Source organism: Besnoitia besnoiti, chromosome XI (assembly GCF_002563875.1).
Source record: "Besnoitia besnoiti strain Bb-Ger1 chromosome XI, whole genome shotgun sequence".
Taxonomy (NCBI): Eukaryota; Apicomplexa; class Conoidasida; order Eucoccidiorida; family Sarcocystidae; genus Besnoitia; species Besnoitia besnoiti.
This window is the reverse complement of record NC_042366.1, coordinates 2,175,282-2,189,110: the sequence shown is the minus strand read 5'-3', so window position 1 is coordinate 2,189,110 and position 13,829 is coordinate 2,175,282. Positions and strand designations below refer to the sequence as shown.

The 13,829-nt window shown below is 66.5% G+C and overlaps 2 protein-coding genes across 2 annotated transcripts; one reads left to right on the top strand and one right to left on the bottom strand.

The window, feature by feature from the left end:
* Positions 1 to 9: 9 nt before the first annotated feature.
* On the bottom strand, positions 10 to 8,496 carry BESB_021880 (uncharacterized protein; the record flags this gene model as incomplete). Its single annotated transcript, XM_029360897.1, has 2 exons — positions 10 to 142; positions 353 to 8,496. The coding sequence occupies 2 exons, from the start codon at positions 8,494 to 8,496 to the stop codon at positions 10 to 12; spliced, it is 8,277 nt and encodes a 2,758-aa protein (XP_029216256.1).
* Positions 8,497 to 9,767: 1,271 nt separating this feature from the next.
* Positions 9,768 to 11,335, top strand: BESB_021870 (EF hand domain-containing protein; the record flags this gene model as incomplete). Its single annotated transcript, XM_029360896.1, has 3 exons — positions 9,768 to 10,061; positions 10,642 to 10,852; positions 11,115 to 11,335. 3 exons carry the CDS (start codon positions 9,768 to 9,770, stop codon positions 11,333 to 11,335), a joined length of 726 nt encoding a protein of 241 aa, XP_029216255.1.
* Positions 11,336 to 13,829: the final 2,494 nt, after the last annotated feature.

Sequence of the window (13,829 nt, the reverse complement as noted above, 5' to 3'; positions counted from 1 at the left end):
TCAGAGTCCCTAGAGGCCGTTCCCCTTCAGCAGAAAGCAGCCCCGCTCCACGCCTCCAGAGTTGCAGCCTAGCAAAGCCGCAGCGTCGGCTCGCGCGGCGTTTTCTTCGTTGCCGCGCGAACAGCTAGGCACGCCAGCTTGTCTGCGCGCTCAGAATATCGCACGAAGTAGCGGAGTACCCGTTGACCTGTGGAACCTTGCGGCGCTTCCGACGCGACTCCACGCGGCAGCGCCTAGAGCAGCGGGCACAGCACAGCCTCTTGGAGGAGTGTCAGTCTCCTCGTGCGTTAAACAGTCAGCCCGAGCGACGGGAGATAAAAAGCAGTCCAGTGCACGTGCGGGGGCTGCTCACTCGCCCGGCGCCGCAGACTCGCCGTCTTCGGGCTCTTCCCAGCTCTGCGGCCGGCGCGGCGGCGGGAGCAGCAGCCGCGCGAGCCCTGAGCCCTGTTTTGTGCGCTCCGCCCTCGTCATCCCGCCGCCGCGGGTCGCCCCGAGGGTGGTCGGCGTGAGCAGCTGCTTCCAGACCTGCAGCCTGTCCTCTGCGAGGGCGTGGAACGGCGCGCGCCGGTGCTCACACGGCAGCCGCTCAAGCGGATACAGCACGAGGCTCTCGCCGCGCGCGCCCTGCTCCCTTCGCCACTTAGCCAGCAGCTGCGCGACGCGCTGGTGCCCGTAGCGACCCGAGTGGAGTGTCTGCCCAACCACAAAGCCCTCGAAGCGACAGTCCGCAACAAACTGCGGCTCGAGTGTCTCCCGCCGCTCCCTCGCCGCGGACGTCGCCTCCCGCGGCGACTTCGTGGCTGGCGGGCGCGGCGCCAAGTCGAGAGGAGCCGCAGCCTCGTCCAGCAGATGCAGGAAGTGGAAGGCGGGCGCCTGGTTTGGCGGACAGGCCGCCCAAAGCCACAGACGCGGGTCAGCCACAGAGAGAACGACGTAAATCATAGGTTGATGCGTGAGGAGAAAAAACGGGCGCGAGGCTTGCGACCATGCGTGCGGCTCGCCGGGACGCGCGCCAGCCGGGGGAGCTGCCCGCGCGCCCTCGTCTTCGTCTTCGCCGTCGCCGCCAGCGCGTGCGCGCGGATGCAGCTGAAGCTGCGGCTGCGGATACCCGAGCCGCTCCAAGTGGAGCTGCCGCTCAGTCGCGAGCGCATGCAGCCACTGCAGGTGAAGGGAGAACCGCCGGGGGCTCGCAAACAGGGCCTCCAGTCGCTTCTGAAAAGCGAGGGCGCGCGGGAGAAGGGACTTATCCAGCGGAGGGAGCTCGAGAAGATGATCTTCGCCGGCCTCGCTGGTGGGCTCTCCACCGGCGCTCTCTTCGGGTAGGGCGGAAGTCGCTGCCGCAGAACTGCCTGGGGAGGCTGCTTCGCGCGCGCGAGCGGCCGCGCGCGCCCTCCGTTCCCGCGCTGGAGAGCGGAAGGAGCGCGTGGCCTGCTGCAGAAGGAACTCCTCGTCAGCAGGACTCAGCCGGAGGCTCGCACTGCAGACAGCCGCGCCCGACCACCTGGCGCCCGCGTCGCCCCTGTCCTCCACGGCTCCCTCTTCGGCGAAGGCGAGGCGCGGCAGGCTGCCTGCGGCGAGACTCGCTCGCGCGCGCCGCTCCGCCTCCTCGCCCAGCCACCACGGCAGCGGAGACTCTGCAGGAAGACACGCTGGCGGCGAGTCCGCGACGTGGGAGGGCGCGGCTGAGCTGGACGAAGCCCCAGAAGAGCCTTCGCCTGCGTCGTCACGCCAGCCGGCGCTGTGGCTCGGAGCGCTTCGCACGGTGTCCGCGCCTGCCTCCTCTGCATCATCGGCTACTGCTGAGCGCCGACTGGCTTTCACTCCGCAGGTGGCTGACTCTGTCGTTGAGGACACGCGCGCGAGTGCGCTGAAGCGCCTCCAGAAAGGCGCCGCAGGGCGCGCGCCCCCGCTCGCCTCGAGGCAAGCCCCGAGCGGAGGAAGCGACTGCCGCAAGGAGGGAGTGAAGTTCCTGCCTCGAACGCGCTGCGCATCTAGAGGCGCCTTACCGGCGAGGGTCCCCCTGCCCGAGTTTGCCAGGCTCTCAGCCACCCCTGACGCCCCAACTGAGGCGCGTGACCCTCCGCCCTCTGCGCGGCAAAGGAGCGTCTCGAGCCGCAGACCGCCCAACGGGCGCGCGGCCACGCGATACCCAGGGGTGCGCTGCATCCACGTCGCCTCCCGGGGCTTCTCCGCGGGGCTGGTGCCCCCGGTGACCCGCGGCGCCAACGCCGGGGCGCTTCCCGCTTGCCTCAGCCACTCCGGCGGGAGAGCCGCGCGCAGGAAAGAAAGCAGCGCCGACGAGCTTTGCCAGGGCGGAAAGGCGTAGAACGGCAGATAAAGACAGGCGACGCCCGCCGCATGCAACCGCGCGCGCTTCTGCCGCGTCTTCGCGTCATACGAGTACGCAACGGGGGCTGAGAGCTCGCCGCCCGGTGCCGACAAGTAGATCTCCTTCGTCGTCCAGGCCGCACCGCCCTCGAGAGCCTCAACACGATCCGCAGCTGCGCCGGTCGGCGCGCCGCCCCCAGGAGCCTCGCGGCGCCCTAGGGCGCCGGTGGTGGAGGGCTGCCCCGGTGCGGGTCTGGGAGCCCGCACGCAGCAGGAAAAGTGGCTCGGTCCTTCGATCTCGACGACCAGCGCACGCTGCGACGCTCGGTGGACGAGGAGAATGTCCACGAAAGCAGTCAGCGGGGGCGGTAGAAGCGTCTCCTCAAACACGTCGACCTGCGAGGTGTCGAGGAGCGACTCTAACGCGCAGCGCGCGCGCCGCTGGAGCGCCGACTGCAGCGGGACTGTCGCGAGCGGCCCCAGGACGCGCCAGACCTCGAGAATGAACGGCGCGACCCCCAGAGACGCGGCTGCAGAGACGCAGGCACGCTCCAGCGCCGCGAGCGAGGCAGGCAGCGACGGCGTGGGGCTGTGCTCCCCGGTCAACAGGTGCGCATGCGCGGCCAGCAGACAGGGAGGAGGCGAGCCGGGGGACGCGCCGCGAGAGCCCGGCGCTGGCGGCGCCGCAGAGAAGGGCGCCGAAGCACCCCCCCTTCGCGCCGCCGCGGCCTCCTCCTCCGTCCCGGCGGACGCGACGACAAAGTCGAGGAAACTCGAGTAGACACTTGAGCTCCAGGTTGAAGAGAGACAGCTCTCGATTGAGGGCTCGCCGAGCTGCGTCAGCCGCAGCAGGAGAGGCTTGGCGTCTGCGCGCCCCGCCGCGAGCTCCTCTCGCTCGCGGGCCGTCCAGACCTGAGCGGCGACAAGCTCCTTCGCGGTCAGCTCAGCCGCGACGCGCAGCAAAAGCGGAAAGAGTGGATTGTCTGCGGCGCAGCGCGCGCGCGCCAACGAGGCAAGCAGAAGCGCCATCGAGCGCGGAATGTCTGAACTCTGGGCAGCGAGGAGGACGGGCAGAAGCGGCTCGCGGGAACCGGCGGCCTCCGCTGCCTCAGTTGCCTCAGCCCTCTCGCTGTCTGCGGGTTCGCATCCACACGCCGCCGCCGCGGCGCACCGCTCAGTCCGGCTGAAAGACTCGCGGGCTGCTGCGTCGCTCTCCGCGTCGCGCTGCGCTCGGCTCCGGGCCTCCGCCGCACACGCCGTCACGTCTCTCCCGAAGAGCGCGAGCGCGAGAAGGCTCGAGACGGGCGCGAGGACGCGAGGGTCGGTGCCTCCGCAGGCCGTCGAGGCCGAGAGAAAGTTGGCAAGCGTCCACACCGACCAGCCCTCCGCCGCCAGGATGTCCTGCACCTGCAGCGCAGTCTGCAAGTCTGCGCTGCGCGGCCGCTCTCCCCCTCGCGCGCCAGCGCCGGCTCCCCCCCCGCCCCCCCCTCCGGGCTCCGCATGCGTCGGTAGCGCCTGCGCGACGAAGCCCCGCAGCCCGGCCATGTAGCGCGCGCATGCGTGGAAGAACTCCGGGGCGAGCTCGCAGCGCAGCTTCGAGCAGGCGGCGAGACACGTCATGAGGAGGCGCGACACACTCCACGCGGGGGGGGGAGGCGGCAGGTCCGCAGCTTCCGTGCCAGGCGCGGAAGAAGGCGAAACACAGCCCACTTCGCGCCTCGTTTCGCCCCCGCTGCCATCTCCACCTCCGCCTGCGGCCGCCCACTGCAGCTCGGTGAGGCGGCGGAGGGCGCCGGTCGCTTGCTGCATCACGAGCGCCACCAAGAGCGCGTGCCGGCGGTTCACCGCCTGCAGAGCCCAGACAACGCCGGCGAGCGTCTCGAGTCTCGCGGCCTCCGCGAGCAGCTGCGGCAGCGCCGGCGACGCCGCAGGCAGGTGGACCGCAGGGCACCGGATGTGCCCCAAGAGCAGCGGCGGCTCGCGGTCGCGAGCCGCCGCGGAGGACTCGCGCGCCTGGGCGGCTGCGTGCCGCGCAGCGACGAGACAAAAGAGGCGCAGGAGCTCGTCCACTGCCTCGCTGACAAACCGGGCCTTCACGCTCGCGTACTCCGCGTCCCTGAAGGAGGGATAGGACGCCAGCACGTTGCACAGACGCTCGAGCCCAAGCGTCGACAGAAGCGGAAGCGACGCGGACTCTCGACCGGGCTCCCAGTCCGCGTCGCCTCCCGCTGCGCCCCCGCGAGGGAGAGGGCCGGCGCGCGCCACGAGCCCCACCTGCCGCTCGCCAGCCCACGCGGCGGCGGGCGACGACGCGTGTGGCGCTGGGGGCGGCAGCAGAGACAGCAACAGCGCGTCGAGGAGGCCGCCGACGACGCTCGGAGGGACACCCTCTGCGGCGGCTGCGTGAAGGAGTTCGGGCCGTGTCAGAGACCACACCAGCCGCGACACGTGTGCCGGCGCGTACACGCGGCGCTGGTCGCGCAGCCTGACCAGCACCCGCCCCAGCAGCTGCGTCTCCTCCCGGCAAGCACTCGAATCCGCCTCAGCAGACCCTCGCGCATCGGCGTCATCGCGCCGCGCCTCGAGCACGTGCGTGGACGCCGGCGCGGCGCCGTGGGCGGCTCCGCTCGGGAGGTGGGAACGCGGACGCACGCATGCGCCGGCGGCGGAGGAAATCCGATCCTGGTGGCGGCAGCTGGCGAGAGCCCAGAGCAAGTTGGGCAGGTCGCTGCCTCTCACGACGTGCAAATGCCCCAAGAGGAGGCGGACGAGCCGCCTCCGCCCCTCGTCGATCCTGGCGACCGCCGCGTCAGCCGTCGCGACGCCGCTGTCCGCGCCACGCCGAGCTTCCGCCGTCGCCTCGAGGCTCGCGCCGCGCGCGCCTCGCTCTCGACACGGCGCGCGCTGCCTGCGCCGGACGACCTCCGCGCGGTGCTCCAGCGCGAAGGAGTAGTGACGCGAAAGCATTGCGAGTAGCGCGACGGCGGCAGAGACCTCGCGGGCTGAGTATACTCCTTGAACGTCGGCGCGCGGCGGGCAATCCGCGAAGCCGCTCTCACGCCGTCTCGCCCCACTAGAGCCCAGGGCCTCCTCTCGGCGGGCGAGGCCTTCCGCGACGAAGTCGAGAAGTGGCAGCGAGACTACGCGGCAGCGCGAGCACGCCTCCAGCAGATTCATCAAGTCGAGAAACGGCCCTCCTGTGAGCTTGAAGTCCAGCCCGAGGCCGCCGGTGGGGGCGCCCCGCGAGGGCGGCACGCAGGCGACCAGAGCCTCCCGGACGAACGTCGCCGCCAGACGCCGCCAAACGCCCTCAGAGGCAGGCGTCACTTCCAGCACGCGACTGGCAGCCCAGCAGCTCGAGCAAACCGCCCGCGCAGTCCACGCCTGGCTCAAAAGCCCCGCCGCCTTCGCACAGTCTCGGTGCCGCCAGGGCTGACGTCGCAGCTGCGCGAGCTCGTAGCCGAGGGCGGCGTAGAACGCGGCGCGGTGAAGCCTCGCGGCCTCAGGCGCAAGTTCCGCCGAGCCGGGCGACGCCGAAGTGAGGAAACGCGCGTAGGCCCAGAGCAGCGCGGAGGTCGCTGCGGGTCCTGCGGCCTCGAGGAGACGCCCGCGCCCACCGCCGCGGACCGGCTCCTCTCCGGAGTGCGGGGCCGCCGAGCGCTGCAGATGAGGAGCCGCGGAGGACTCCTGGGTCGCCGGCGGAGCGTCCGCAGCCCTAGGCGCCGCCAGCGGCAGGCTCTGTACGCGCGCCGGGTTCTCCGCGGCCTCGGCATCCAAGATGCTGGCGGAGAAGCGCGCAAACAGCGCGCGCGGGAACGAAGAGAAGACGCACGCCGCCCTCAGCAGCGCGACAGTGCGCTCAGGCGCAGAGCTTTCTCCGAGCTCAGCTGAGCGGCGCGCGGCGGCCTGAAGGAACGCCTCGGGGGAGAAGCCGGAGACCGGGGCGTGCGCCGCGAGAGCCGCACAGGACGCGGGGAGCGCCTCCTGCAAGCTCTTTGCGCCTGCGCTGGCTGCTGGGAGGTCGTTGACGAACGCCTCGTGCTCGTGGAGGCCGGCCGCCGCTGCGCCTGCCGACGCGCAATGCTGGGGGCCCTCGCGGCCGCCGCTGCTGCAGAGGAAGTCTTTGAGCGACGTGATCGCCCAGACTAGATCTGTGAGCCGCGCGTCGCTCAGCCGCGGAACGGAGGCCTGTGCCGCGGCGACAAGCGCCGGAAGCCCCGCGCGAGCCGCTTGCAAGAACTCCTGGATGGCGCCCGCCATGGGCGCCGAGGAGAACAAGGGAAGCAGCTGCCGCGCGGACGCCCCGGGTGCCCAGGGGGAGAGCAGAAGCGCCAAGGGAGCCGCCGGGAACTCTGCAGGCTGCGCCGCGGGCGAAGCAGCCGCTGTTGGGCAAGGCAGCAAGCGGGCGAACCAGGCGACGGCGTGGAGGGCCGCAGCCAGCGAAGCGTCCGCGTCGACAGCTGGCGCGCGAGACGCCACCGCAAGGACGGAGGTTACGAGCTGCGCATAGGCGAGCGTCAGGTCATGCAGGGCTCGAACCCGCGGAGCGGCGCCCAGGGCGTCTCCGCGGTTCGGCGCAGCCGCAGCCGAAGGCACATCGAGCCCTGCGCCGCCGCGGACAGACGAAGCCGCTGCTTCGCTCGAGCTTCGCGCCTGATCCACGCGGCACGGGCGCCGCTCACCGTCCCCCTCTGCGGCCACGGCCTCGGCCGCAGCAGGCAGCACGTGGGCGAGGCGCGCAAGGAGCTCGTCGAGAGCCTGCTCCAGATCCGCCGGCGCGAATCGCTCGCCGCCGGCGTCTGCGGCGGCGGAGGGCGGCAGAGGCAGCGACTTGCCTAGCGTCGTGAGCACGGAGGCCACGCGCGCGAGGTCGCACCACAGCTGCCGCCGCGCCACATGCAACGCGCCGGCGGAGTCGCCGACCGGAGGTGCGCCCTCTGCAGCAGAAACGCATCCAGGATGGCGAGAAGACAGCTGACGCGGCGAATCGAGAGGAGGACGTTGAGCGGTCTCAGCGGAGGAAGATGAAGAAACAGAAAAAGCGCCCGCAGCGGGGACAGTGGGATGTGGGTCGGGGGGAGAAGAAGCCGCCGCGGGCGAGGGGCGCGCAGGCACAGAGGCAGGACTGGGGGGAGCGGGAGGGCGTGCTGCGCCAAACAGAAGGCAGCGCTCTGCCTTGAGGAGCGCGGTGCGCAACTCCACGAGGAGCTGCGTGAGTGTCGGCGCCTGGTGAAGCAGGCAGCCGAAGATCGCTTCGCGCTGCGAAGGCGCGCAGCCGAGAGGAGGGCGGCGTCGCACGGCGCACGAGGCGCGGGCGAAGACGGAGGTTCGCAGGCGATACAGCCGCCTGATGGCCTCCTCCAAGTCATCGCCCAGCGCCGGCGGCGGGGTGCCGTCCAGTCCTGCTGGGGGCGTCGAAACACCCAGAGACGACGCCGTCGTGGGCGGCGCCGAAGCCGGCGCCAGTCCGACAGACGAGGTCGCTTCGCCGAGATTTCGCCCGTCAGGGTCGCCTTTCTTGCCGCGCAGACTGAGCGAGTCCGCGGCGCCAGCGCTCAGCGGCCGCTCACCCACAGCCGACGCGAAGGCGCGCGTCTGCGCACGCCGCCAGGGAGCAGACGCGGCAGGCGAGAGAGCTGCAGCGGCGCGCTCAAGCAGAGCAGCAGCAAAACACGACGGCAGCCGGGTGCGGAAGGCAAGCGAGGAAAAGGGCGACTGGAAGACAGAAACCGATGCTGCGCCTCGACAGAGACCCTCCACAGACGCAGGGGCCGAACCCGACGCGACAGCTGAGGAAGGCGGCGACAGACGAGCAAGTGAGGCACGAGGAGACGCGCGTGGGGATACTGGAGAGGAGGGAGATGAAGAGAAGGAAGAGGAATTGCGGGAGGACCGCAAAAAGAGAGGCGAAACGCACAACGCCGTTGCTGACGACTCCGCCGGTCGCGTCTCGTCTCCACCCTGCAGGTTCGCATACACTCCGCCGCTCGCTCTGCAGGCCTCGGAGGCGAAGGAGGGAGACTGCGACTGCGCGTCTGAACGCTGCCGCCTCCGCGGGGGCCTCCTGAAAGGCAGACACTCCTGCGCTCCAGGCTCTCGCTTCTGCTGTCTCCTTTTCTCCGCGGCGCTGCGCGGCGGGCGGCCCCTCGGTCGCAGCCGCAAAACCATGTCGCGTTTTCCTCCGCGGAAAATTCGGAAAAGCGACAAGAGTCCCGCCGCGCTTTCAGCCCTGGTCCGCCTGAGAGACAACCGCCGAGACCGAGACGGCAAGCAGCCCGCTGTGTGCCGCGGAAAACGCGTTTTCTCCGCGGCCCTTGAGAGACTTCGCAGCCTTCTGCCGTGGATTAGTGGGAGATCTTCTGTGACTTGTGGGCAGTAGAGTTTGCAGCTTTTTTTCGATTCGTGAAGGCTGCTGACGCTGCGAACTCCCTCGCAATCGAAGAACGAGACACGCCCAGCCGGACAACTGGCGAGCGAGGACTGGAGCTCGACTCGCGATCAGCAGAAAGAGACGCCCTTTTCCAATTCTCTCCGCGGCATCCTTCGCGGAAAAGAATCCCGTCTGAGATACGAGCCACGAACGCGTTCATTCGGAGCGAATCCTCTCCCGTGAAAGAAAAACTCTCGCATGGCGTGCCGAGAAAAGGTCGCACACGATCGCATCTCTCTACGTGTTCAGAAGAACATGCAGTCGTGCACAAGCAGCCTTCGAAGAAAAACAACCCGAAACACGCCCATTCGAGGCTTGTTTTTCTTTCTTCTTTTCTCCTCTGGTGCATTCTCGGTTCTCCAGTGCCTCTGGCTGCTGCGTAAGGGTAGTCGGTGGGCGTTCCCCGACTTTGTCGAGTCGCTTCGGCGCATGCACTCAGGAGACAACCGTATCGCGTCCACAATCGCCGCCGCTTCTCAGGTTTCCACCTCGTGAATCGAAGCAACTCCGTGTCCATCGCCTCAAGAAGTCGCCTTTTCTCTTTTTGCGTCGAAAATATCCCGGTCGTAGCCGCGTCTTACCGGTTTTCTTTTCCTGCGGGCCTTGTCCCCCATCAGTCCGCCCTCGCTCTGCTTCTCGCGGGCTTAGCTTCGTAGCGCCTGAATTTTTTTCCCTCTTCTTCTGCAACATCAGCGCAGCCCTTAGCCCTATCCTTCCACCCAGGCACTTATGCGAGGTCCGCATGCTTTCGCGTCGCCGCAGAGGCTGAATCTTTCCTCGTTCGTCTAGCTGAGACGCGGCGGCGCGCCGTGCACCCCTGTCTGCGTTCCTCCCGGCAAAGCTGTCCAACTTCTCTGCTTCCAGGGGGCCTGCGTCTCGTCAGCATCCACCCTACGCGGCATCGTTTATATTTCCACCTCTGCGTGCGCCGTTTTCTCCGGGTGCCTCGTTGCGAGTGTGTCGACCCGCTCTCGCGCGTGCTTGCTGAAGGCGACCGCGAGGCGGAGGCATGCCAACTCGAGGGGCGGAGGCCGCGGAGGTGCGCGGGCGGCGCGGGCCTCGTGAGGCCTCCGCGCAGAAACCGGTGCTTGCTGCGTCCCTCGCGCTCTCTTCGTCTTCGTTGCCGCCGCCGCGCCAGCAGGAGCGAAGGCGCGACGGCGGCGCGGGCGCCGAGGCTTCAGAGCGGCGCCGCGACATCCAGCGCGCCTTTGCGCTCTTCGACGGCGACCGCGACGGATTCCTAGACCGACGCGAACTGAAGGCAGCGTGCAGAGCTCTCGGCGTCAACGGCGACGACTTAGTGGTGAGAAGGTCCGCTGGCGAACATCTCGTTGTGCCCCGAATGAAACTCGTATCTCTCTGCCCATTTGGTCACAGTTGACAACGCAGAAGCGTCTTGCGCCCTGCGGGCGCTCCGCTCCCACGCGCAGCGCTGCCGCCGTCTGTCGATCTCTGCGTCGGACTGGAAGCTGAGGCCTCTCCTTAGCAGCGAAGCGACGGAGTGTACAGAGAGACCGGGCGCGGCATCGCCCGGCGAGGCGCCAGAAAACCCGAGAGTTTTCTTTCCTCAGAAAAAGCAGAGGAGCGAAGCAGGCTTAGAAGAGCCACTTAAACGTAGATAGAAGATGTGTCATACAGTGACCCCAAACCCTAAATGCAACTTATGAAAGGTAATATAGAGTGCAGCTCATGGGACAGCGGCAGTGGCTACCCCGACGCGGAGGCCGAGCGGGCGGGGAGAGAGGCGGCTGAGCGGAAGACGCGCGCGTGAGGAGGAGGCACGCGGCGGAAGCACTCCCCACAGCTTTTGCTCCCGCAGCTGTCCTACACGCGCAGGCGTCCTTCATCCTCTCTCCGTCTCTGTGCTTTCTGTCTTCCTTCAGATTGACCGATTTCTCAGCACGGCGACATCGCGTGCGTCCGCCCAGCCTGCCTCTCCGTCGGCTGCCTCTCCCGTTTCCTCCTCTGCTTCCGCTGCGTCGCCGTTGATAGATCTGGATGGATTTCTTCATCTCTGCGTGGGCGCGTGGCCGCAGCGCAGCACGAGCGAGGAACTGCGAGAAATTTTCCGGCTCTTCGACGTGGAAAAGAAAGGTACGTGGCGGGGCCTGTGGTCTCGGTGCGTTCACGCTCGCGCGGCGCCTTCTTACTGGGCGTCTCTCAAGTCGGGCTCCTTCCCCGCGTGTCTTCCTCGCTCTTTCTCTGTCGGCGCGTGTCACTCTCCCTCCCGTCGTGCCGGCCGTTGCTCCAGGATTTCGAGAGTCGCCGCCTTGCTCGCGTCTGCGGCCTCAGAGTGGCTCCCCTCTCACTCTCCGGCGCCTCACCAGATGACTCAAGGCGCGTTTTTATTTCTCAGGTTACGTCACCGCGGCGGACGTGGCGCTCGCCGCACAGGCTGTCGGCAGCTCGCTCAGCAGCGAGGACGTCGACTTGATGGTACGCGAGGCGGATCGAGACGGCGACGGCCGACTGCTGTTTTCAGATTTCGAGAGAGTGTTTCGGCGCATCTCGGGTGGTGGCGCAGACGGGGCTGCACGCGTCCAAGAGATCGAGCTGGACGACGAGGACGATTTTTAGATCTTTCCAACTCTTTTGCGCGGCCTTGCGGGGTGTCCCGCCCTGGAGAGCCGCTGGGGCCCACCGCGGCCGCGGTCGGAGCCTACGCGAGGGTCTCAGGGGCCTTCTCGCCCGCCACGAGTAGCAGTCGTCTTTTGAATCGATTCCCGACTTAGAACTGTTCAACTCAGGCATGTACGGGTCCGGAGGGAGGGCTTGTCGCGCGAGTGGCGAGGCGCAGTGGCGCAGTTTGCGCGGAGAAAGATATCCTTTCTTCGCTTCGCCGCAGCGCGCGAAAGTGCGGCTCTACGGGGGCTGTGCGGTCGCACTAGAACCCAGAGGAAGCCCGCGCGCGGCGTGGCGAGGCGGAAGAAAACACCAACGCCTGCAGCGTTCAGCTCGAAAGGAGCTAGATCTCCAGAGAGGTTCGTCGCTTGCGGCGGCGACTCTCTGCACTCTCTTCTGTAATACATTTTCCTTCTGTGGCTTGTCTCTGTGTCTCTTAACCTAAACGTAAGGAAAAGGGAGTTTTTGAGTGCGAGGGGCGCGCCCTCTCACGGCGCAGGCCCGATCGTGGAGGAGACCTCCCGCCACCGGCGCGCGATCGCCTTCCATTTCGTGGGGTCGGAGGCGCCGCGACCGCCCCCTTGCGTGAATTCTTAGGCTCAAGAAAAAATACGCAAAAAACAAACCACGCGCGTGCGCATACCTAGCCAGCAGAGTTTAGACAAGCGCTTTCGTTCCACAGGGCGCAGCAGGTCCGCACCTCAGAACTTGCTTGGAAATACAGTGGAAGTAGTTTCCTGCGCCCTCGTGCCTCCAGTATGAGGATCGCCTGCAGACACGGGGCGGATGCGGTCGCTTCAGGGTCCGGGTTAGGCATTGCTTCTCTCAGTTGGCGAAATCGCGAGGAGGGACGCCGGTCGCCTACGCGCGCCGTCCACGTCAGCAGCTGTCTAAAACGCACGACAGAGAATCCATTTCGCGCGCGTCTTGTGAGCAATGTGAAGTCCGCGTGCGTCATCGCGAGACAAAAAGCGCTCTGCCGCCTTCCGGAAGGTTGCCTTTAGCGCGTATTGGATGATGTAGAGTGTTGCGCCACCAAAGAGCCTCATTGTGACAGGCCAGGGCTGCATCTTCATCGTTTTTCAATTTGAGCTGGAGAGCCGGGCGCCTCTCCGAAGCGCTCTGAGCTATCCCTGCCCGCCACGCACTGGGAAACAAGGACAAGACCTTTCTAAGCTCCTCAAAGCTTCCAGCGAGTGCGCGATCCACAGAAATTCGCCTCAGCACAAGTCTGCGTGCACGTCGGCGATAAGAGTTGTCCACTTTCAGTTCAGCACTGCAGCGCAAGCGAGTGGCTGCCTAGTGGCAGGTCTGCGCTTCGTCCTCGAACGAAGGCGCCTCTGTTTTTTTTTTGGAAGTAGTGTGACTGCTTGTGCAGAACTCGCTTAGTCAGCAGGAAAGTGGAATCTGTTGGGTTTGTGTTGACAAAAGTGCGGTAAAAATAGAACACTCAAATAAATAACTGTACACTTGATTATTCAGAAGGTTTGATTGTGAGGGTAACTATTCCAACTAGGCGCGTGCTGACCCGGTCTTCCCGAGGAGCTTGAGCTTCATGCGCGTGCATGTGTAGTTCGGGCGATAACGAGTATGGATTCAGCCAGCTGGACGAACGTTCAACCTCGACAAGGCACCATGCAAGGGTGAAAAGTATCGCTTCAAGGTGGCGTGCCTGAAACAAGAATCCAACGAGTATCTAGAGGACGTTCCGGAAGGTCCTGTCGTCCCGCTTGTGAGCAAGCCGTGTGTTTGATACCCAGACGAGCGTGGGAGCGAGCAGGAGTTCCGCACGTGGCCTTTAGACACTCTGACTGGCAGATCCACGAGCGGACTGCGAGGCGGAAGGCAGACACGCTTCTCTCGCGCCGTGTCGATTCTTGCTTTTTTGTTCTGCGCCTGTATACAGTTGGCTTTCCGATTCACGCTGGACACTGCTGCGTTTGATGCACTTAACAAAACGTGATGACAAGCGAGAGAGCATTTGGCATCCGGTACACAGACAGCTTCAGCATCTGAATCAACGCAGTGTTGGCGCCCAGCCCAAAGGACTGCTTAACCTGGAAGTTTTACAGGGCTGGCTAGGAGCTGGCAGGACTCTCTTCGGGCCTGTGCGCTCGTCTAGCTCTCGAACAGAGAAGAAAAGTGCGGTGAAGTGTGTGACAGAGTTTCATTTCGTTGTGAAACGCAGAAAGGAGGAGAGAGAAATAGTCGCTGAGACTCGGGCTCGAAGCCGCGGCGCGCAGACGTGCGCCTCGAGGGCCGTCGGGCGGGCGACAGGCCTGGACGATCACCGCCGGAGACTAGTCTCGCTTTGCTTTCACAAAACAGATTTGTTTCGAGGGCGTCTCAAACCGGATGGAATTCATTCCCAAGTCGTGTTTCGCGCTCGTGTCTGATGCAGAGCTCGCAGCACACACTCAGCCGCGAAATAGTCTAGCATCCGGGAAGA